We start from the raw sequence: 25,843 nt of genomic DNA, 5'->3' as shown, positions 1-25,843 counted from the left end.
ATTTAATGAAGACAAGTCTTACATGTGACATACCTAATACAGTGTTATTTTTATTTCTTTGCATGTATAAAGGTACTCTCATTGTATTGAGCAGATTTTGTAATATTTTTATACCACAGAATTTAAAAATACTAGTCTTTTATGCAGAAATTATAAATTATAGATAGTGGGATGATCAGAACCTTATTAAATATGTAGCCAAGTTGGATTTTTCCAGAGACATTTTTAAAAACAGTAAAATATGGAGATTTAGTACTGTTAATACAACATTCTACAGAAAAGGAATATACTGTGCAAATGCATCATTTTAAATTAAATAGCAATTTCTGCTAGAGTTATCTCATGGCCTTACCTAATCTGAATATATTTGCAAGAACTAATTTTTACTCAGACATCTTCATTACATAATATTGTTAAAAAAACTGAAGACTGATTGATTTAAACAGCAATGGAAATCAGGAGCAGCAATACTGAAAAGACCAAGGAAGACTAAAATGCTATTTGTTTACATTCTGCAAACCCCAGCCTGAATCAGATAAACAGATGGATTCTTTCTGGAGGGAAATATTGCATAAGATTCTGAAATGAAGCACAGAGGGTGGGAAGTACAGCTACAAGCAACTGATGTTTTGCTTTTCATCACATTAAAATGACTTTCAGACCTGAAGTAGAATAATTACAATTTTGTCCTCGGTGCACAATTAACAAAAAATAACTTCTGAGCTATGCCACACCCTTGTGATTAAACAGCATTTTCAAAAATATTTAGATAAAGTCTGAACAAATCAAACAAACATGTAGACAGGAAACGCTGTTTGGAATGCACTCTCTGCAATGTACTATTAGAGCCAGAAAGCAGCCTAACTTCAGAATTCAATCAAGCAAAATCTAGTATAATCTCATTACAGCCTTTGCAGTTAATGAAACCTATTTAAATCTCTGACATTTTGATTTTTAGAGCTGACAAAAGCAAAAATTATTTGGTTTACATAACACAAACATATAGAAAGATAAGATTTTATCCTTTAGGTTATCCTAGCTATTTAGCAAGCAATTCATAATATGAAAAGATTACTCTTCTACTACTCACTATTGCTCCAGGATTTCAGTAAATATTTGATACTGATTTCAAAGAAGCCAGAATCCTGCTGGCTAGCCATGTCTGCTGCATACAAAGAGGCTTCTGTAATTCTGAGCAGCTGAAGTGGCAGGTACTATGTATGTAGATGTGACTGTCACCAGTCAGTGATGTAAACGAGGGGTCAGAGGAGGAAATGAAGTCTCCGCAGATCCACTTCTTCCGTTCATGGTAGGTAAGCTCATTAAAAAAAATAAAAATCTCAACAACAGCAACAACAAAAACACACCACGAGATTTTTGTCCTTTGCTCTTCCTTCGGGGCTCGTCCCTAATTATATCTGAAGTGTATTTTATTTCCTCACCCCCTCAGCATGTATTTTCATTTATTCCATTCCACAACTGGGCAAATTTCTTCTGGTTGGTTAAGGGATAAGCAGTACCACAGCACTTGTTCCATAAGAACAGTTAGAGTATCTTCCCGAAGGGTGTCTGAGCTGTGCTTTTAATAATGTGCAGTCTTGCCTGTCTGAAGCTTTTTTCCCATCAGAAGCTGTCAGCTCGAGCATAGGCACCTCCTCTTGCAAACCGAGTATCAACTTGAAGCCCCACTGACACCGTCTCTTCTGCAGCTGGAGGAATCTCACACGTACTGTTTAGCGTTAGCGAAAAAAAAAAAAAAAGCACCCTCTAATGAATATCCTCTGCATGCTCTGGTCAGCTGCTCTCCTTCCGCCTGTTCCCAAGAAGAGCACGCTGAACTATACACAACTGCATCATGCTGCGGTAAAGCAGAGCTGCACCCATATATCTGATTGCAGTGACGTTTGGGGAAAAAAAAAGGCTCTCCCTCAGCCCAGTTGCACAACAGAAGCACTTCCAGAGCACTAAACCCACGGTATTCGGACTGGCTGCTTCTGCTTCTCTTTCACTGCTACAGAAAAACGTGCTGTCATTTTTTTCTTGGCACTTTTTTTTTTTCCCTTCCCCTTAACAAAGATGAGAGACAGTAGGCTGAATTCGTAACAGCAAATAACCCAGAGAGCTTACTGCTTGGTATTCACCTCTGAAAGGGTAACAGAAAATTCTCAGTTTGATATCATTTTTACCTTGAATAATGATTTCTAAAAAGGAACTGAATTCACATAAGAAAATGAGGCAGAAGCAATTCACTGCTTGTTAATTACTCTGTATTTTCCACAAAATACTTAATTGCTAGGTACAATTTCCATATTCCTAAGATTTTATTTCACATAATCATACTACATCACTATGCATATTTTAATGGTACCAAAGAAAAAGAATCAGTTTCCAAAATATTTTTTGTTTCGTATGTTCTTGGTATCATCCTTCCAGATATTATTTCCTGGGAATAACAGTACTCTTTTCACACTTAGTGGAATAAATTTCCTGCAGCATTTCATAATTATAGTATCTGAGCCAAAAAAAGAGCTTGTCTGCTGCTGATTCTTCTAAAAACTTTGTCAGCAATTACATTTGCACATTATTTTTAGTTTCAGTATGTGGAATATTTGGTTTGGATTGGAAACTGAGGAACACAAGGGTCATTGAGATCAAGCTCCCGCAGTTCTCACTGAAAATATGCTAAATGTCTTCTGTAAACATACCTCATCTAGAGATAAGGTTTTGTGACCTCACTAATGGAAGGCTGTTGTGGAAACTCACTTTTCAAACCTTCTTGACTCAAAACCTGTTTACTCCCTTTCATGAACATGGACTACCAGAAATGTTCAGAGTATTTCAGGTTTGACCTCACCAACTACACCCATGAGAGTTGCTCACCTCTTTCTCCCTAATTATCATCCTATTGCTACCTCTCTGGGCCCCCAGTTCATGTTCTGAGACCTCACTGTCCCGTCTGTTCTACCACTCACCCCACTGACAACCTCTCCTCATTGTACCATCCTGTTTTAACTGGCATACTCCAGCTTTTTATAATTAAAGTTAAATTTAATACCAAATAAGGCAAATCCCAGTGTCCCGGACTGATGACTTCCTAGCATCCCACTAATTGATTTTTCAGCAGAGACTATGCCAGGTAGGTTTGGAAGTCCTTATTCACCCTCAAAAACGTTGCATTAATTCCTATGTTCAAGGATTTAAGTAATAATTTTTCCCATGGTGCTACATCAAGTGCTTTTATGAAGATGACTAATATATTAATTTTATCATAATTCTCTTGTTGAAAATAAAAATATAAGGTTAATTTGCAAATAGTTGTATTTCCTAAATCTTTATTGGATTTGGTCCAATTTTCAGTTAAATGCACACCTTTAAATACAATCTCCTGCCATAGTTTGTTTCAAAGTCTTGAGTGACAAGCAGCCTCTCTGTTGATACAGATCATCTTCCCCCTATAAATTGTTACTCCATCTCTCAACCTCATGGGATACCAGACTTTTTAAGATCAATGTTCTCGTTTCAAAGTTGTAAAAGGAGTAAGGATGTTTAACCATTTGCTTTTAATTCCTTCTCCTATTCTTATTCAGCTGAACTCTTGATAGTGCTCACTTTAAATTGACACTCTCTAACCTCCAAGCCACAGCTGGATTAACAGTGCAATGGGGACTCTTCCAATAAGTCTTCAGTCCTTTTCCATAAGAATGTTGGAGCATTCACTGAACTGGCCGGGATATCAGTTTAAAATAAACAAAAGAAAGGGTTCCTTTTTTTCAGACAGTGGTGAGCTTCTGGAACTTGTTGCTGCTGGAGATCGTGGAGGTAGACAGCATTAGCAGCTTCAAAATGGTGATAATAAATACAAATTTAGATCTCTAAAGGATGCTGAAACATCCCTCTAACATTCCTAATGTTGCAATAACTTGCTGGGGCGTATGAGAGGGATGGGCTGCAGAGAGCGGTTACACCCGTGTGCGCTCTTCCCAAACAGTGCCCTCTACTGCTGCTGCTGGGAGAATACCAGGTGAGGTGGGTGACCAGTGGGCCCCCATGGGATGCTCCTGAAGGTCTCACATCTCCCTCACAGGCAGAATGAAAAGTTCAAGGGTTTGTTGGTTGGTTGGTTTTGGTACTTTCAAGTTAAAGAAATTTCAGACATCCCTCACAGGTGAGTACCTGTTTTCTTAACTCTCGTTAACCAGTTCCTTTTATTTCTCAAGTTTGTCTTTTCAAAACTGCAGATCTATTCTTGCTTATCCTGACTCAGCTTGTGTGAACATGATCCAGTAACGTTCTTGTCATTTATCCTTGGTCTTCACCAGTTATCAGATCTAACCAGCACAATCTTTTCTTGACTTTGTGATCATTTGGTGAAGAAATAAATGGGCTATCACATCCAAAGATATCTGGATTTGACTACCATAAGTAGAGTTTGTGTATGGGATGTTAAAGTAGCACCTAATGCCTACCTGCACTTCCCTGCAGAATAACAATAAAATGGCTACAGCTACATTCAGCCATCTGTCTAGGAGTAGCAGATCCCCTAACACCATTTTTACTGACTTTCTTCAAAGTGATTTGGGACCAAAATTTCATCTATAGTAGGTCTTTTTTTAAACATTGCATCACAACATTAATATACAACACAGAATCTCACTGCTTTCACCTTTTAGTATATGCTTCAGAATTTAACTTTTACTCTAACAGCTTCTTTAAAATTAAAAGTATAACCAATTAAAATCTTAATAACTTCTATCAATAATCTTAAATTATTTTAAAAAATTTAAACAGCTAAATAAATTTAAATATTTCCCAGCCTAAATCTGCTCAAATAAAACATTCTCCAGGTATCACGGCTTTACTCATATTTTGAAAACACTCCTAAACAGGAATAACACACTGAAATGGCAGAAACAGCAGCATTCTAATCTAGTGTTCTGAACTTATTTTTGGGAGGCTCACAAGACTAAGAAGTTTTGAATATATATACCATCTACTTCCATTCTTGCTGACTGTATGATATTTACAATTTAATTACATATTCCAGTCTGTGAAAGATAGACAGGCATGAGCATACAAAACCTGTCAGTGAAAATAAGCTGTCTGATGATGGATATTGCAGACTTACATACTTACAAATACAGTGGGCTTCTCTTTTATGATATTAATACATGGGAGTTGGCAAAAAAAGAAGTAACTTTTTTTTTCACAGTAAGAAACCAGTGATCCAAAATGGAAGGCTTTTCATAGGTCTACCATGATGAAGCACCTGCTGATTACCATGGTAATATAAGAATTGTTTAAATTATAAACATTTGAGTGTAACTCGCACTACACATTTGTGAAAGGTAGTGCACCTTCTCTTCTCTCATCTGCCTTCTGAGATCAGAGGTATCCAGGTAGATATGTATCCAGGAGCCCTGTGTAACTGGCTTATACCCTTTTTATCTGAACAAAGTCTGGAGCTGTGGAGTTTCCATGCTCCAACTTTGGAAAAAAAGAAGGTGGGAGATGCTGTTCATCAGCATGGTCAGAACTGTTCTCATGAGCAGAGCATTGCACGAACAGCGATTTTAATCACAAAACATCTGAAAAATGAACTTCAAAACTTTCACTCAGTAAAGGAAAAAGAATAACAAAAACACATGCTGCTGGAGGTATTCACAATATCTGTCTTGAGGCATCCAGCTCAGATGCCTACACTGGGAGGTGAGTGCCTTCAGCATGACGCAATAGTTCCAAAGAGTTCCGGTACAGAGCACAATTATTTGTCCAAAGCAGCCTGTTTCTCCTCACTGTATACACACGATGCTTAGATTAACTACTTTTGTCAATTGGGTATTTAGATTTTTAATATTTAGTAGCATAGGTAGCAATTTTGTTTACAGTTTTAATGTGTACGATTTATAACAGTCATACAGGCAGTTTAGTCCTCTATGTTCTGAGCAATGCTTGCAGGAATCCTTAAAAAAGCACATGGAGATTTGAATATAGCACAGTCTTGCACAATCTTCCAGGGCTCATTTTAGCTTGGTATGAAAGGACCTATTTGTATTTTGCAATCTTAACTCTTCAGAATCTCAGGCTAAATGCAAAGAGTAGCTGAAAGTCTCTAATGGATGACAACAGTAAAAAAGCAAGTATAAACACTGGATTCAAATTTTGTCCTCTAAGTAGTGATGTGGACACAGATCCCAAAGCCATAAGCAGCTTTGCTGAAGTACTGAAAGTTTAACATGTTTCATTATTATTATTATTTTCTATGCCTTCATATAGCTCTTCCTCCTTAACTTGGGTCAAATGCTATGTCCTTTTGGCCAAATAATGTTGTATGTTGAATTATTCCCATGTGCCTGATTTCCATGGAATCAGCTTGGATTTATACTGGTACAGTTTAAAGTTTCAGTAAAGTTTCTATAAAAGTTTAGCTGTCTGAAGTTTTTCACCCAGGAGTAAGTAAAGACGGCTTATTAAGGTCTTTGTCATTTTGATACAATCTAGTCCTCTTGGGCAAAATAAAGCAACCCTACAAAGAATGATTCCCAGGTCTATTTGATACCAGAGCAGAACACACCTAAGAGGAAAAGAAAAAGGACCTATGATATTGTCATTATCCCAGAACAGATTGCATCGTGCTCATGATTTCACACTCCCTTCTCTGGGAACCTCTTTCTGCTCTGCTCTTGATAGACTGTGTTAGCTTTCAGATGGATACTCGTCATAATCGAACACTATTCAGGTGCCTAAATATAGGTATCTAGTGTGATTATAGATACCCTAAGATATGTGAGTTATTCACAGAGACTGGCAGATATGACATAAGACATACATTAAATCCACAGCCTTCTGAAGCATTTGGAGGCTTTGTTTTATACACTTATGTTAAGGTATCTGATTGTCTCCCTATGGTTTCAGGAAGAAAAAACAAATCCATGTGTAAGCCAGTAAAAAAAAAATTAAAAAATTAACTTTTAAACAGAAAAAACCCACAGTATTTATATGTAGTGAGTTTATATTCTTCAACTTGGCATTTGCTGAGTTTATGTGCTTATTTCCTTACATTAGAATAAAGTGGGTTTTTAGCTTTGCTTGTTATAGTTTGCCTAACACAAAACAATTCAAGCTAAGTATTAGCAAAGCACCTTGTACACGTTTTACTAATATCCTCTGTTAAAATGAAGATCAAAATTGTTATCTAAATCAATTGAATTCTATGTACTATAATGTCCCATGATTTACAAGGTAAAATAAACACTGTGCTAGGGTCCAAATTAAAAGTACAGAGTGACAGAAAACACTGCAGAAAATAAGATTTCATTAGGCAAACCTGATTTCATGGGCTAAGCTCTAAATAAAGTAACAGAAATCCTTCTTAGTTTATGTCTCACTAGTTTTGCTGCACCATTTTGTTTTCCCTCCTGTTTATAAAGTGACTGTTCAGCTATTGCCACCTAGTGATGAGAAGCAAAACAGGTAGAAGCAGGAGAACAGTAAATAAGGCACAGGGAATGCATGTTTACATTGTAAACTGTGTCAAAATGGAAGATAGCAGCATGGAAATGAAGAGCATATCTGTATTTCCAGAGCAAGGATATCAGGCAATTTGGGTACAGTCATATAAAATATTTAAATAGAAGCCTATGAAATGGAATCAAATAGAGTAAAATTAACTTATTTTCATAAATACATGATAGATTCATATATCACCCAACTTTCATCATCCACCTGTTCAGTGAATTCATTACAGTAATTAAGTAGGTCGTAAGGGGTTTGTGCCTTATCTATAAATAATAAATAATAACTAAGCATTTTTCAGAGGATTAATTGGTTAATGTTGGAATTATGCCTTCAAAATTCAAAATACTATTATCCTTCTGTTGAGGAGCTGTCAAACTGACATGTCCTCTTAGGGCTCTGACATTCACCTCTGAGTTTCTCCCTAACTGAACAGTGTCTGGAAGCATCAGCCAGCCAGGAACAAATTTTGTTCGCCCAGACCTACCACACATATGCTAAAAATACACCATCCTATAAGCCAATATGAAATCTGCACCACTACCACTGGGGCATGGACTCAGGCAACACTGATGCAAGAAATACTGCTGTGCAAGTCAAAATGCAGCCTGCGTCCCACAAGCACAGCCCACAGGCATCAGCTGGCGTGAAGAATAACTTGACAGTATTTTCTTTCTGCTCTTCGCCATAATTTCCAAGGACCATCCCTAAACAAGCTGTTTTCCATTACTGGTATCCTATAAACTTATTTCTTTCTCAGTTTTGTAACAAACCCTTATCCATATTTTAGAAACAAGGTTACACAGCATACTCTCCAAACATCCCAGCATGATGTGTCAGAACTTCCTCAGTGCAGGAAATTTCCAAACAGCTCTTGATTGTGACTCTAATTCTGGGTGCTTTTTCAGAGACAAGATGTAGTAACTTGTGAACCCTCCCCACCTCTTGTTAATTTACTCCTAAGAGATTGGTACCAGGTCACACAGAGTGGTGAGCTGATGCCAAACCTGAGGCATCCCTGGCCCAAACACAAACCACATCATACACCTTAGTTTTCCTGATTTTGTCTCGGTTTTAGGATGACATGTTCAAAATACTCATTTTCCATAAGATACACCTTGTAACATGTTGCAAGTATATGACATTTTCATTGATTACCCAATTAGGAGGTGGAATCTTCAGTGTAATAGCTCAAATTTGCTCTCTAATACTAGTACATCCCTCAGATAGATCTTATCTCAATGTAGGCATTCGCTGCAGTGTGACTTTCAACTCAAATGTTTTCCTGAATCTCAAATACATTTACAGATATATATTCTTTCTCTTAATTCTGCCACAGCAGTTCTTATAGCTTTCCCTGACTTTAGGTAAGATGCTCTTGTGACAAGCTATTTCCTTACTTGTTCTTTTTTTAACTTTCCTTTCCATTCTCTAGTTTTGTCTTTAATTATTTAAACACTTCTTCCTTTCTGGTTGACCTATTTGGATACTCACACCTCAACGTTTTCATTACGCTGTAGAAAGGTATCCTTCTGCTTATGTCCCTTTGCTCCACCAGAAACACCAACCTTAGAAAGTAAGTTATTTTTCATTTCTTTCATAAAGTGAGAACAAAGGTGTTGGAGGGGTTTCAACCAACTTCAATCTACTATAGATCAAGATGAGACAGACATGGAATCAGGCTGTACTACATTTGCTGCCTTACACCTTCCTATCAGGTATCATGCTCTGCCAGCCATCAGAGAGGCCATCAGACCAGCCAGGCACACATGTCCTCCTAACACCTCCACAGTTCCCTCAGATGGGTCTTATGCATACAGCGCTCACTCTGAATGAGTCAAAAAACTGCTACCTCTTGCAACACCTGCATAAGAATTACCTGGGTGAAACAGGAAACTGAGCACCATCAGAATTAGTTGACCCGAGGTAACTAGTTATCTACAGTTATCTACCAGTTTTTCAAATTATGAAAGATCATATTGCATGTATCACTGCACAGATTTTCCACCTTCCCTGACATGTACTGCCACAAACAAGACTGTACATCCTTCAGAGTAGGACTCAGGCCTTTCCTGTGAGTGAAGTTCTTGGCATAGCTGGAGCCTGGCTCATTACAGCATAAGAGCTTTTTTCTCATTTTACTCAAAAGTGCTAACAAAGTTCAGACTCAGGTAGCTCAGACCAGTGCTACCTCCAGTTAGACCAAGAACCTAAAGACTCAGCTGAATATTATCTACAGTTTTAAAACTGCTTTTTTGTTTCAAAGTGGAAAGAAGTAATGTTTCAAAAATCAGGATTACCCAAGAAGTCATGCCAGGTGGTAGACCAAAAAATACATATTTTTCTTTCCCTCACTGCAATTTATAAACAGGACATGCACACAAACATACACTTCTTAGCTCACTTGATACCTTTAATAGCTAGGCTGTCAATCACTATGCCCTTCATCCCTTTGAAAATACTTCTAAATATCCAAAGTAAACATAAATCGCTGTCAACAAAAATCTTCATGAATCAGGCCACTGGCTACTTTACAGGAACTTTACATAAATGACTGCTGTGAGGCAATGTCAGCAAAAATCAGGCCATATGATTTTACAATGAAATTTCTGTTCCTCATGGTTGCTTTTCCCTCACATTCCTCTTTACATGCAGATGACCCTCCAGTTACAGCTTCTGCCTTTAGCACTCTCCTGTTACTACTCAAAATTATTTTCTCCATTCTTTGAAGAACTGATGTCAGTAAACAATCTCAATCCTAATCAGTTGTTGAAGGGAATATGTCTTGTTTTATGTCATTTTGAATTCACTTTCTATATAACCCTCCCAGGTAAGCATATTCACTTTCTATATAACCCTCCCTGGTGAGACCCAGCATATGGAGCTTACTACGTAATACCCTTAACTTGCAGAACAGTGTGTTTAGATGCTGGCTAGATAGGAGAAAACAATTTGGTTTTAAAAAAATCTCACTGATCTTACGTAAGAATACTTGATCTGACTTGCAAAATCTTTAACATTTTTTTAACCATTGGGAAGGAAACTTTTTTTTAAATTAAAACATTACCTATAAGTATCTATTATTTCACCTTTTGAAGTAACCCATGGCAGCTGAGATCTCAATTTCATAAAGAGTCTTTCTTTGCTGCTTTTTCTTCCCTCAGCATAATACTTTTTAACTGATGAGCACTTGTTTGAGGGTTCTCCCTTGCTGTGGGGAAGGTTTTGCAACATCAGTTCTCTGATCTGGGCACAGGCAATAGATAGAGCTCCAGTATCCTTTAACTTGCTGCTTTTCTACAGAAGCACAAGTGACCTCACACAGGCCAAGTTAAATATATGTGCAGTCTTTGTAACTGGGTCTTTTATACCCTCCAGAGTTCACCTCTTTCTGGTAAACAAAAAATGTCTTAGTTCTCCAAGAGCTACAAGGTCCAATACAGTTGATTGTTTAAGTTAGAAAGAATTAAATTAATTAAATTGCCTTGTTCTATGTTACTTAAGGTTTCTCTCACACTACACTAGAATGGAAACTGCAGTTTAGTGAAAAAATGTACAATTTACAATCTGCTTTTTATGAACTAAAAGAAAAATATTTTAGGTTTAGTACACAAGGAAGAAAGCACAAAAAGATGTCACATTTAAAATTGAGTGATTTCCTAGTAAAAGCAATATTTATAGTTGCTTTAACTACACTTAAAATGATTAATGATTTTGAGTCACCACAGTCTAGATTTTCAAAGGCATTTAGCTTCTGAAACATCTAATCGTTGCTTTGTAGATCATTAAGTGCCTAATCTGGTTAAGTATCAAACTCCCATGTACTTGTTTGTCCACTGCAGCATTAAAGGCTTTGAACATCTAAACTCATTTTTGTAAAAAACTGATTAAAATTAGCAGACCTCCTTCTCCCCCCCTCTTGTTGTTTTTTTTTTTTTTTTCCATCAGATCAGAAGAGTAAAATAGGTTCTTTCTTTTTGATCTTTGGATTGGATCCTCAGCTGTGAGATCTAAAATATAGGGCATATAACAAAAACCAATCCACTGAGATGAAATATTTTTATTTGAATATGATGCTTAGATCTGGAGAAAATCCAGTTAACTTTTATAGCAACCTAATTCAAAAGGGATGGTTAATCATAAAAAATAACAAGCAGGATTCACCTGCTTTGAAAGCTTTCAGTGGAGCTGCAGGCAGTGTTGGGTGCGGAACTTGAGCTCGTGCTCAGTCGGGTACAGGTGCTCAGTGACACCGTATCCTCCCGACTCACACAGGGCTCTAACGCACGAACCTTGCCTGAACTCTTCCACAGATCAAGGGAGGTCATCGCTAGCTACTGACTAATTCAGTGAACTAAGAACATAGCACCAGCACAGGCAGAATACTTTATAAAATGGAAACTTCTCCAAGAATGTAAGGATACTCCTACCCCACCTGACAATGCAACAGATTTGACGTGGAGTGTGTTTTCTTGTTTGACTTAAGCTAATCTAAGATTGTGCTACTGTTGGAAAAGCTGTGAAGTTCTTTTGTCCTCTCTCATTTCCCCATAATTTCTGACAGGTCGCCTTGCGGTGGCACTAGTTAGGAGCAGACATTTGTGTGTGTGTCCTGGGGCTACAGCATTACCTTCAATAGCTTCAGTAGTGAATGAGGTTATGAGTATCCCCACAGAAGCTCATGATCACTATGGTCAACACAGAGGATGGCGGGTGTTCAGGTGGGGAAAAGAAGCAAAGGAAAATAATGTTTCTAAATTGAAAAAAAAAAAATGTTTACAAAAAATCAAAGACATGCTTTTCGTCGGTAACCATCGCATGGTTAAATACCTTTCCCAAGTGCACCTACAAACATCTATAACAGGCACTGCATTTTATAGTCAGAAAATTCTTCAAAGCCACTTTTCTGGCTGAGCCCTTATTGAACTTTGGCTGTGGCAGGAACAGATACATTTTAGGTTTAATTGCAAGAAATATGGCCAGAAAATGAACTTGAAGATTTAAAAAGCCAGCATGCAGGTGAGGTCAGAGAATGTCTATTTCTGGTCCATGTACACTAATTCAGAGTAGCAAGAAAAAAACCAGAAAAACCTTCTTCCAAGGTTATTACAGGTAATACTAGATACAGGTTAATCTGCAAATTTAAAAACAGGTACTTATAGATTCAGCTATGAGACACAAAGGTAACATTTCACATATACTTATATATGCAGCACTACTAATTCTCAATAATATGCAATCAGAACAAAATAATTACTCTAAGATATCCATCTATGTGGACAACAGACTGCATGCTGTTACTACAAAGCAACTAATGCCACTCATATTTGTTTCTATGAGGTTTCATCAGCAGATTACAATATTAAACAGATACAGAACCTTAACTTGCCTACTTCATACATGACACAAAGGCAGATAGAAAATTACATCAAAAGAAAAATAATGAAATTATTTTCACAAATTTCATAGAAAATCAATAACACCTCATTAAAAATAAAGTAAAATAAGTGTTCAATAATATGGACCATTTACCCTAAAAGTTATTAATAAAAGACAACAGTAACTTATGACTGATAAAGTTTGGTTTTTGAATCACCAGTGTGGCAGTAAGCAACATTGTTTGCACAGAAAAAATACTTGATCATATAAATCTATTTAAAAAAAAGGAAGCAATGAAGAATTCATTGGTCCCTTGCTTCTCTAGAAGGGAGAAACTAAAGGTAGGCTAAAGATGTGGGACTTATTCAGCTTAATGCAGGTGTTTCCATTTCAGCTTCTCAGATCAGATGTCTTATAATCAATGTGAAAAAAAAAAAAAGAGCCGGTTCATCCCATTTCAATACTGACATCTACGGTAAATCACCTGGAATAAACACAATACCCACATTTCTTTCTCTGAAGGGAACTTGATGTGACTAGTGTATTCAGCAAATGTCTGAGTTTCGAAAGATGACACTCCAGTTATCCAGTTTCTCGAAAAACTGTTCTCAATAATAAATTTAGCCACGTATAGCTAAAATCAGGATCAAAGTGAAAATGTGAAAACACCTTATAAAAAGGATGATAAATCTGTTAAAGTTACTGCACCTGTTCCTTCTAGACCTCTTGGGTGAGAAAGGGGAAATGCTAATGCTCATGGAAGTTCCTTCTGCTATTTCTCCTACAAGTATCAGAGTGGAAGAAAGCAAAGGAGATTAGAAAAGAAAGGTGTCTGCAACTCCTGCAACAATGGACATTGCTTATAGGCAACACACAATGAAGTAGGTTTATAGGATTGCTTGAGAGTTTTACCATTTATCACAAAAAGCAAAAAAAAAAGGTAGATTCTCTTTTCTGGTAATATTTCATAGGGAAGGTTATCAATTTAAATAGTAATAAGGAAATGCCTAAACAATTATAATAATCTTGGAAAGTAGAGTAAGAGGATTGCTAAGATTTTGAGTAACACCAAGTGGATTATAAACCAAAGTACTTGTAGAAGTACTTGTAGTAGTAGAGGAAATACTGAACAAAAATATAAAATCATTAACTGTGTTAATATCATAACACATATTAAACTGTGTTAAAATATTGAAAAAAACTGTGTTAAATCATAAAATCATACTGAGGTTCATGAGATTCCTGTTAAACAGTACCAGCCCCAGTATCAATCCCTGGGCTTCACTGTTAGTGGCTGACCCCCAGCAAGCCTTCATGCTGCTAATCACAACACAGTCAGCTTGGCAGCTCAGATTTCAACCCACCACACTGTTCATAAATCTGGTTTGTATTTCATCATTTTGTTTATGATGATGCTACAGGAGGTATTGTCAAAAGCCTTTCTAAAGTTTAAATAAATGGCATCCTTTGATCTCCCATCATCGACCGTGCCAGTTATCTTGTTTTTGAAGGCTATTGAGTTGGTAAAGCATGTATTCCCCTTCATAGAAACATGCTGGCTGCTCCCAATCATCTACTTTTCTTATGTTTGGAAACGAATTACAGGATTATTTTCCCCATCATATTCACAAGGATTATGGTGAGGATTACCAGACAGTAGTTCCTGGATCCTCTTTCTTGCACTTCCTGAAGAAAGGAGTCACATCTCCCCTAGTTGCCATGAACTTTCAAAGACTAGCAGGTCAGACCTTGATGCCAGCCAGCTTCCTCAGCTTGTGGTTGCATCCTGCCAGGTCCTATGGACCCAAGCATATCCAGTTTGTCAGATGTTCCTTAACCTGTTATCCCTGTACCAACAGTAAGGCCTCAGTTCAGGCCTTCCCAATTGGTCCCTGGGAAACAGGATTCCTGAAGGCCTCCTGAAGGTAAAGATGGAGGCAAAGGCAGCATTAACTACCTGGGTCTTTTCCATCTCCATCACCATTAATCCACTTTCTGCTGAGTGAAGTTTACATAGTCACAGAGCCCTCTTTCGGAATGGGCTTTCTAGTTGGAGAAATAAAAATATAACAATAGGTTGTGCAGAAGCATTCTTAATCCTGAAAGCAGATAGAGGACACACTCTAACACTACTCAAGAGTCTCACAGTATTTAGTATAACAAATGTAAACTTAAATTACATTATTTATATTATCTAATTACATATATTATTATCTATTACATATATTCCCTCTAAAGAGAGAACTGCTGATTTTCTAGTTCCAGAATTGGACTTGTATAAATACATTTTGTTTATCCTCAATTCACTGGGTAGAAAATGACATTTCAGATCCTGCAATTCCATCTTGTGAGCCTAATTTTCTTGTCATCCTTCTTTCACCCTTGCATCTTTGTGTGATAGTAGCTCTGCTGCAGATTAGACTTTTTACTTTGGAATGGAGACTCAATAACTAGTAGAAATTTAACGACTGAATGATTCTCCATAGAGGAGTCAGTAACTGACCACGATAAATCTGAACAGGTCTTATCAGAAGTACTTTAATTGAACATTGAACAAACTGGTACTGAGTTTTAATGACCTTTATGGTAATTAAAGTTTTGTCCTGCTGGACAGACTGGTGATTCAACTACACGAGACCATGAATGCCAAGCCTACATTAGTAACTGGGGTTGTTCTTTGGCCACAAGGCCAAATGTCATGAAACAGGCTACAAGTGCACCATAAAACATTATCTAAATGCTGGTGGCAACATCCAGCTCTCTCTCGATTCCTCAGCTCTTGTCAGCTTCTGAACTGTGCCTGAGAATTGTTAGGGGTGTTATCCAGGCTAAAGGAGGAAGAAATGGAGCAGTTTTGCTAGACAGGGATTTCTCTGACTTGCATACAAGGCACAGGAGAGAACAGACAGGCCAGCAAGAGACTGATTAGCTCAAAGATCCTAAACAAATTAGGAACTACAGGATAAATGAGGTTACAGCTAGAAAGATGACACTTGTTGACTGTCCCTCTCCTTAGCATTACACAGACTAAACATCATGCTTAAAAATTATTTTGCCAACCCTTTTTTGCTTGCAGCACAAATTACCCCAGAGAAGGTTTACTCAGAAAAGCAGATAATTCACAACAAATTTAACACAGAGATGCTTAATCTCTGTGACGTGCTCTGCAACTAAAGCATGTTGCCATTACAGCCAACATGAAACAGTAACTCCAAAGACACGGAGCAAAACCCCACGGAAAGTCACAACAATACCCTCAGACAGTTCTAAAATAAACAAATAAAGAAAAAAAAACAGTACCCAAGCAGGTCATTGTAAAAGGAGCCACTATATTGTATCACACAATATGCATTGCTTAACTACATACATTTTTTCCCTGAAAACAGTGATGTCTTCCTGTAATAGATGGGAAGGATTTCCTCTTTAAATAAATTTTAAGTGCAACTTAAGTATAGGATTAAAAGGGACAAACAGATATATGTCAGGTCTTCAAAATTTTATCTAAATGTAATACAGTGTTTTAACTTTGTGTAGCAGCTATACATTAGGATATCCTGTGCAAAGAAGAATTTAAATTGATCTTATATTGTGAGGTACTGTGCAATTTCAATTTCCCAGAAACCCCAATAAAGAATGTTTTGAGCTACTCGAATCAGGTTCCCAATTTGAGATCCAATCCCCCAAATACATAAAAAACACATTCCAAATTAACCACTCTTAATTAGTAACAATAAAGAAAATTAATATGAGAGCTATGGTTGACTACATTTTTTCTTTACCCGAAAGGATTTCATTCAAAAGGGCATCTTTTATCATGAGAAGCAGTAAAAAAAGAAAAAGATCTTCCAGATAATTCCAATTAAATATGTAAGGCTAAGTATAAATAGCTGAAAGTTGGTTACCTACACAATGCACCCAGCAAGCCTACTAAAGTATCTGAAACTAAACAAGCACTATAAAAGAAATATATTTTGAGTTATTTGTACGCAGTGCATAGACCCATCTGACTGCCAAGAGAACACATTTCAACGTCATTACCTACATTACCTTATGTGAAGATTGCTCTTCAGAAGAGGAACAAAATATACATCAGCAGGAAGGTTAAATCAAAGCAACTTAGATAACCTTTAAGTCTAAGTCTTTTAAAACACTTTGCTGAAAAGCTTTTGATTACAGCAGATGCACTACTGTAAGACTGTAAAAGTAATGTCTGTCTTTCATGTAATAAAATTATACGTATTTCACAACTCTCTGAAAAAAATTATTGGCAATCTATCCAATCCATTAGCACAAAAATACTTCTTTATGGGCCAAAGGTGGGCATATTTTTATGGTGATTCCGCTATTCAAGTTGCATCTTAAATCAGATAAAGAGAATAAAATATCCTATTGTACCTTGAAGGCCAAAGAAAGATTTACTCAGAAATAATGTCAACAAACCCTCACAGACTTACTGCACATGGAATGTAGTTAACGCCACTATCAGTTTAAAGAGGAGTCTTAACACCTATAACAACTGATAGTGGCAATCTAAATCTAGGAGACAACTAAATAGTTTTAAAAACAAATGAAGAACAAATCAGAAAACAAATATCCAAGCCACAATAGCAGAAGGAGCCTTCCCTATCTTCACTTTCCTCCCTATCTTCTCCCTCATTTTCATGTTCAAGTCACTCTCCAATGGACAAAGAGACCTCGCTTTATGTCCCAAATACAACTTAAAGATAAGGAAGCATCTTCCTCACTTGCTTAAAAGAACATTTGGAAATCATTCTCCCCAGTCCATAAAATACCAGCGAACCCAGGAAGAACACAAGTCTGACAACATGCATCTATGACATCAGACTTCAAAACGCAGAATCTAGAGCTTTTCTGTGAATCATCACCCCATCCTTCCTGAAGAAAACAACACTATTTAATAGAAACATTCAAGGACTAAAATTCTGAAGAGTATATTAAATAATATATGTAGAAATATGTAAGAGAGCATAAAAATACAGAAGGCCATATCAAAGCAAGATATTATCAATTTTATAATTTCTACTAATAAAGCAGTGGTCACTCACCCAGATCAGTGGGTGAACACACACTCAATCAGCAATGTACTAATGACAAATCTTAACAGAAGGTCCAATAAAAATTGGTAGCATACAGAATCAACATCAGCTTGCAATATGAACAGCAAATTAAAAAATGCTACACCTCCCTCCCCCCTGCATTTTCAGTCAGCAGAAGGTCTTGGTAGCAGTATTAAAGAGAAACCAAGTCAATTTTTTCAAGTCAGAAAGGGAAGAGAAGAACTTTTGGACAAGCCAGTCTTGCCTTCCCTTCTGCTGGATCATACTTGTAAAATGCAGCACCCTCACAGGCCAATCTCCCAAATATCTCCAAACTGTCCAGGGTGCCACTAGGGGTACCATAAGTGAACAGCAATTATCATATGCAGATTGCAAGTATGCATTATTACCATGCAGTACAATTTATTCAGAGAGGAGGTAGGATATTCAAATCTTCACCAAATTAAAATACTGAACACAGATCATTATAAATCAAGACACATACTGTATCCATGATTTTAAGCATCCTTATTAAAATTAGATTTTGGCAAGTCTTTCTCAATTAACATTGCCAGTCAAAAGAAAAAAATAAGTTCTACATACTGGCTGTTTTATCTCCATGACTCACGAAAGATTAAATAATTTATTCATATCACTGTTGAACAACTTTTGAATATTTTTCTTACATACAACCCCCTTTCTTTCTTTTATTATTTTCATCATTATAATTTACATGCAAATATAGTGTCAAATCAACTTACTTATTTTAGAAAGTGACTTTGCTAGACTGTATGCTGGTCTGAACTCCAGAAATGCTTTGAGAGAATATCTCAAGACTTCTAACTGCGATAATATTTTCACTGGAAAAAAAAAAAAAGGCAGTGAATTCGTTACAGAATACTAGCTATTCTGTTGTAAAATCAGACTAGTAACCCACATTCTTACTCCGAGTAGCTGTGTAAAGTATTGTTAACCACTGACCTTCGTTACACTAATTCACAGCAACACCACACTGCTTTTACAAAAGTAGAGATAAAATGTTGTCCCACAGAATACATGGAGCTTACTTTGGCTGGGAAAACAACACCTGAGGCACAGACATACCATCGTGATATGGAGGTGTGCCTGGTCCTGGGAGAGGCAGAAAAACCTAAGTGTTTTTCACACCTTCTGTTCTTAAAAACTGACACATCAGTGCACAAGCATTATTCAACAACAACACAGACTACCCGCATATGAAAATGATGCAGGAGAAGTAAAAAAAGCCTACAAGATACTAATAACAGTACTAGAATTAGATTTTCAGTGGTACTTACTTAAACAAACATACCCAACTCACAATATCAATGGTTTCCAAGTATAACTTAAGTATTATATTTTTTTAGCATTTTGACCTTTTCAATTTCTGTATTGTTTATTCTATTTTCTACAGAAACATTAACATTCCCAGCCAAAATCTTTGTTGTGTATAAAGAGGAAACTCAAACAACCTTCCAAAAACAAAATAGGAGTAAAAACAATCCCTACACTTCCCTAGATTAAAATTAATACAGATTAATTTTCTTCAGACCGTTGTGCTTTTGAACATGTCAGCATAGACATTTAATGTAGCTAGGTAGCTCTCTCAAGACATGGTCTCCTAAGGTGACTTTATTGCCCACTCTGTATTTATACAATTTTTTCTTTTCTCACTAAAAAGTAAGGGTTTTATCATGGAGATTACTCAGGTTAAGAAAAGACACTGTTCATTTCTGCATGGTCCTGCCAGGGTAAAGTTCAGTCATGGCAATGATAGTATGCTGAGCTGAAGGCATGTCAGCAGATATGTACAAACTCCACTAATTAAGATGATGAATCACTCCACTGACAATAAATGGCCCTATAATGTTGATTTCTCCCTTGTGCCTGGGTTATTTTTTTTCTTTTTAAAGATAACCATGAAATAGTAAAACTAAGATTTTGATATCAGCAGTTGATACTAACCAAGCCCTGAAGCATGCAACAGATCTAAACATTTCAAATTTAAAGAACAGAAAGAAATTAAGTGCTTTGGTGAAGAAGAAAAAGGTATATCTGCGCAGTGTATTCCTTTGGCAATGGCATGGTTTCTCCACACAGTCATAGCTCCTGTCCTCCCCTTGCCATGTGGGAGCGAACACAATGCCCCAGGGATACCATTGTTTGGTTAGTCCTGCCCAAGCATGTGTGAATGACTAATTTCATGACAGCAGAACAGACAGATGTGTCACATTTCTCAGGTTTCAGCTTTCATTTTTAAAGAGTGAGCTTCCAACTATCATAGTTAAGAAAAAGTTATAAAACAAGCCTATTGCATGCAAGATGCCTCCCCAAGGCTGCACCAAGTCTGAAACAAGAGTCCCAATGTATGAACTGACATATGTCCTTGCACCTAGATGCCTTGACATGTCACTATTCACTATTTTAGTAGTTAAGCTCTTAAGGATAGAATAAAAGGAAAGAAAACAAGAGGTGCATTACTTCAGACTAAATTGCAGCCATGTCCTAAACACGAGACAGGTTAATGGTGATATAAAAGAGTAGAGATAAGGGGATTAGAAGAATGTAGAGGAGACAAAATGAGAAAGATTTTAAACATTTCTATTAAGTGATAACTAGGTTGAAACAAGGAAGTAAGAATTACCACATTCTTCAGAGGGCTTCAGCACTGATCCAGAAGACTGCAGAGAAAGTCTCTGTATACTTATATTATCTATCTGTCTAATTTCAAATGCTCAAGGTCAGGTTGGGTAGGCCTTTAGAGCAACCTAACATAGTGGAACATGTCCTTGCCTACACTAGGATGGTTGGAGTATATGGATTTTAGAGGACCCTTCCAACTCACACCTTGATTATATGATACAGCTCTGTTTTCACTCTAACCTACATTTACAGCATCAAAGACAATGGTTTAGAGGACTTCAAGCTTACTTTGTTAACCTGTTTTCAAAAACAAGTCAAGTAAAGCTTCTCCCATGCTGACCTACCAAATGAAAGACTATACCCATCTTTCCATCATGCTCCATCAATTGCTTATAGGAAGCAATTTGCATTACCTTTGAGTTAAGTGCTCTTGAGTGTACAGTAATACATCTGCCTTGGATTTCGTAAGCATAATGGTCGTGTTCCAGACACACAAACTACAGGAAAGTGCTCATATCTGACACAGCACAAACAGTAGGGTATTACTGCTAATGTGATAATTTGGGTGGGTGGAAAGAGAGGAGAACGAACTGCATTAAAAAAAAAAGTAAAAACCACAGAATAAAGGCTACATCTGAGTGGGCACAACAGAGTATGGGTGTTGGAGACCCAACACGAGGCTAATATTCAATATGTTTTTTCTAAAAAAAATGTTGATGTACAGGAAAAAAAGCAAAAAGTAACAGGAGAGAACAAACAAACAAACAAAACAAACAAACAAACACAGAAGTAATTAAGGAGTAGAAAAATAGTTCAAAGGTAAATGTAGCAACTGAGATAAGATACAGAGGCAGATAAGATACAGAGGGTTTATCATGTCCAAAATAATGTGCTTTGACAGTCACCAACAGACCACGTCACCTTAGGAGGAACCTGTTTAGACACTGGAAAGCCCAGAAGCCTTGGGCATATCTGAGTCACATGACATGAGATCTGATAAGGCTTTTTGCATTTTTTAATTTGGGAAGTAGAATAGGAAGGAGGAAAAAGCTCTACTTCCTAAGGTGTTGAAATATTTCAACAACCTTAACAAAGGTACAATAGAGGTTTCAAATTCCTCACAAACAATGCTGTCCTGTGTTATCTTTTAACACTGTATTAATATTCCTTCACCAGTGTTTCAGCTCTTGAAAAGGTACCCATGTAAGTTTAGCTGTCATTACGGAATATAAAAATAATATTTAAATAATCAAAACCACTTTTTTAATATACTTCACAGCTTTTCAATGATTGCGCTATTTCCCCCTGGAAAATCCTAACGTGTGAAAATCCTAAATTTTGTCTGGAAAAGAATATTTTTGTTTCTATAAAGGATTTAATTTCCTCTGATCACTTGCAGCAACACATCTTCTTTTTCAGTAGGGATGAGCTGGTATTGATTCTTCCCCCCCAGAACCTTTTAAGTCTTCCTAGTAAAGATGACCTGATTGTTTTCCAACAAATCCTTTGTCCTCATGCTAATCTGTTGCCTATTTTTAGGCATATTTCAAATAATAAAAAAAACCAAACACAACAAAAACACAACAAAATATTCCAGACTTGCCATCAGCTTGATTGAAATCCACTCTTACACCTTGTTCCCACTTCTTAACAACTAAACTAAATTATTAACTCCTGACATTACAGGCTCCAGTGCAAAACAGGAATTCAAAGCATGCATTTGACTATTTAGTGATGTTAATTTCTGGCTACACACAAAAAATAAAATAAATAAATCAGCTAGACTGAAAAAGTCTGCATATATCCAAACCACTGTCCTCCAGAAAAGCAATGAGATAAAGTATTAGAGCAGCAAGAGAGAGTTTTATACTGCTTTTAAGTGGGAGTTAGGAAAAATGCAGTTTAAAGTTCTAGAGAAACAACTGGCTTTCTTTAAATGCAAAGTATTTAAAAATAACTCCTCAAGCAAGCAACATGAAATCAAAAATATGAAGTCTCTCTTTTTGGTTCCATCACTTTAACTCTAATGGCTGACATAATTTAGCATAAAAGGGCACTTGATTAAATCCATCTGTGAAAACTGTCTTAGGTTTTAAGCCAGAGTAGGTTCTGACTGGAATCAAATAACAAAAAGGTTAAAATATATTGCATCAACAAACTATTAAAATAGCATTTCCTACCTGAAAATATAGATGGTCTTTTCTTAGGACGCCTTGGATGAATAGGGTCTATATTCCTAATATTTCTTTGAAACTTTCCTTTAAAATCATTTTCTAGCAGGATGTCCGGTGGCAGGCTTCTCCGTCTTATTGTTTTATAACGAGTCTGATAGGAATTCAGTTTACTACTAGTCCTGGAGTACAAGCTGTTGTCATCAACTGCCATTATAGAGTACTAATTGTTAGAGCCACCCCAGGAAAGCAAAGTCAGCCCAGAGATCCAGAAGTATTGGGACTAGTGGTTACAGAGCTGAGCAATCTCAGATGTTCTCATGCTCAACTCACTCGCTGGGGAAGTTGAGCAGGTTGATAGGTGTGTACTGAGACAGGTGTAGAGTTACTGCATCGCCCCTCCTTGCATCACTGAAATAGCACAGGGAGGAGACAGGCCAAAAACAATTTCTTTGAAAGTTTTGAGGTAATTAGCGAGTTCAACAAACCTGAGCCCAGCAGCACAATCTCTTCAAAGGGGGAAATACAATTTAACATGAGGCACTGTCTAGGGCTAGTATGGTTTATATTATACCTACAGCATTTCTCAGATCAGTTCATTATTACTTGGTTAACTTGGCAAGTTAAACAGGCGCTGCTAAACCTTGCAAAAACAAAATGATGTGAGACAAAAACAAACAAACCAACCTTCCCCCCCAAATCCCAACAAAAAACCAAAAATAACACACACAACACAAACCAAACAATGACAAAACAACAACCAACCAAACAACCAACAAAACAAACCCCAGATGCCAGTCTAGGGACCTGTTTGGGGAAAGGTACAACCTGAACAGTATGTTTAGAGGTTTAGCCCTGTCCTTTCACAACACCACATTTTAAAGATTGATAAACAATCCAAATTGCAAAGGTTTTTACGGCCACAGCTATCAGTTTCGGGATTCTTTTCTTAAGGAGCAATGTTATTTCCTACTGAAGAAATCTAAAATCTGACATAATTCATTTCTATCTCTATGTAACTGCTGAATAACAAAAATAAGACATTTAAATATGTGTATACCGAAGATGGTCTGTAAATTCTCCATTTAACTAAAAGCTAAGGTACTTATCTTGTTTTGTTTCAGTTATCCCAATGAAATCTTTTGAGCCTCCCAAGGATATGATATTCCTTTCTCAAATGTTCAGAAAAAACAAATCCTAGCATTTTCTGCTGATTTTCTTATTGAATTCTATCATAAATGGGTCAAAGCAAATTAGTGAGTTAGAACTAACAAATCTCCTAACTACATACATTTTGCTGCTAAAAACCAGTAACACCTAACATGGCAAAGTTAATACACAGAGTGATAATTCAAAGTGAAAGTAAACAATGTCAACCATTGATACCTAGAGAATACTAATTTTAACACCTGAAGATTAAACTTGATTTCTCCAATTCTTTTAAAACTTTAATGACTTTCCTAAAGATAGGGTACACTGTATCATTGGTATAATGATTGGCTACTCCAAACACAGTTTTTGTAAGAAATTCAGTACAACCTTTATTATTGCTGACAAAAAGCAAATGGTTCATCCATATGCTTTTGGAAGGAATGGGAGAAATTATATATCTCAATATATTTCTGTGCAGCTTTTTAGGTATTTATTGTGTTAGAAATGCAGAAGGATGGAAAGTCTGCTAGATTTTGTCTTGTTCCTCTCAGAATTGTATTGCATTTGGCTGGAAGTTGAAATTATGAATGGAAGGATCCAATCTTAAACACACTGGACTCAGAAATCACACCTTCAATTCAGAAAAGCTGATAAATTAAACAAAAGTGATTTAAACCAAATAAACATTAAACTAAATACCTAACATTAGATAGCAAAGTAATTATTTCTGATCTTGCTGAGTATTCAAAAGATCATGAACTCTGTTTATATGTGGAAATAAGCTTTTGGAAATTCTACTGGACTCCAAAGGAGGTTAGATGGTAGGAATTAGGTTATAACAAATGGAAATTGTATGTCTAAATTGCACAGTTGCATTTCAAAAATTTCTTTAGACACTGGTCTTCATCACTAGAGACCAAAAGACTCCTTCCATGTCATTCAAATCTATAGTACCTGTGGGTCTCATCCTCTGTTTTTCCCCATTAATAACCCCTCCCTTACCCCCCCCCCAAAAAAAAAAACAGGTCCAAGAAGTTTTCCTTGCTTCCCCTTCTCTTCCAACTCCATTTGCTTTTTCAGCTTTGACTGAACCAACACAAAAATATTCAGTCCATTCGTGATAACCCAACTAAACCAAAAAACATCAGTAAAAAGCTTTTCAAAACAACAGAAAATGCTTAACTCTGAGCAAATAAACGTATCTGAACCATGTGTGAAGACTGAGAAATGAGAAATATCAAATGCAGGAACTGACATTTGAGGAGCTTTAAACTGAAATTTGACAGAAGCTTTACATAAAATTTCTGTATCTTCAATAAGTGACCTAAGTATCAAGCTACAGGATATTCTGGAGATAGCTCTTAACTTTTCCTGCTGAAAGTACTCCAACACGTATAAATAATTAAATATTCATTAGAAGAGTGACTTGAAAGTGACTGTCCCATATTCTAGCTGACTGATACAACTGCTGCACTACATAATCTTACCTTCTCCAGCCCAATGAATATTCATGCCAAGTGGAACATTTCCAATAGGAGAAATGGCCGCTGAGACACTCAAATGTGTGACAGTGGTCACAGTCTATCAGATGGGGAAAACCTGTCAAGTGCACAAATCCCTGATCCAGCAACAGTACACAGAAATCTAAGAACAGTTTACCCCTGAGTGGCCTTCAGGTGGAAATCCAGAAGACAGATGAAAACCCCAAACATCTCATTGTTACACTAAATTGCCTCTTACAGGATCTGCTCTGGAACACACACTTGAAAATTCATTCAGAATTAGAAATCAAGACAGGAAAATACTTGTTCTGAAAACTGAAAATCTTAAGCAGATAAAGCAAAGGAATATGCAGGGCTAAAACAGAAACTGAAGGTGCTGGTGGTGTCTGAAAGGTGTTGAGAATGAGAT

General features: G+C 36.7%; 1 protein-coding gene across 6 annotated transcripts in view; it reads right to left on the bottom strand.

The window, feature by feature from the left end:
- Positions 1 to 25,843, bottom strand: part of FRY (FRY microtubule binding protein) — a 234,590-nt gene that overhangs the window by 164,825 nt on the left and 43,922 nt on the right. For 2 of the 6 annotated variants that reach the window (XM_050333591.1, XM_050333590.1), the window contains exon 3: positions 18,710 to 18,808. The exons of 1 other annotated variant lie outside the window; for it this stretch is intronic. Coding sequence is in view for 3 of the 5 variants with exons in the window: in XM_050333593.1 (XP_050189550.1) it covers positions 1,091 to 1,160 (70 nt within the window). In the remaining 2 variants the exon portion in view is untranslated. Of the gene's footprint in view, positions 1 to 1,090; positions 1,926 to 18,709; positions 18,809 to 25,843 lie in introns of those variants that run through there. 3 more of the 6 variants (XM_050333593.1, XM_050333589.1, XM_050333588.1) reach the window with 3 other exon arrangements.

Source organism: Myiozetetes cayanensis, unplaced genomic scaffold (genome assembly GCF_022539395.1).
Source record: "Myiozetetes cayanensis isolate MyiCay16 unplaced genomic scaffold, myiCay2020 scf5-8, whole genome shotgun sequence".
NCBI lineage: Eukaryota > Metazoa > Chordata > Aves > Passeriformes > Tyrannidae > Myiozetetes > Myiozetetes cayanensis.
The sequence above is the reverse complement of the archived record's forward strand: the minus strand, read 5'-3'. Positions and strand labels throughout refer to the sequence as shown.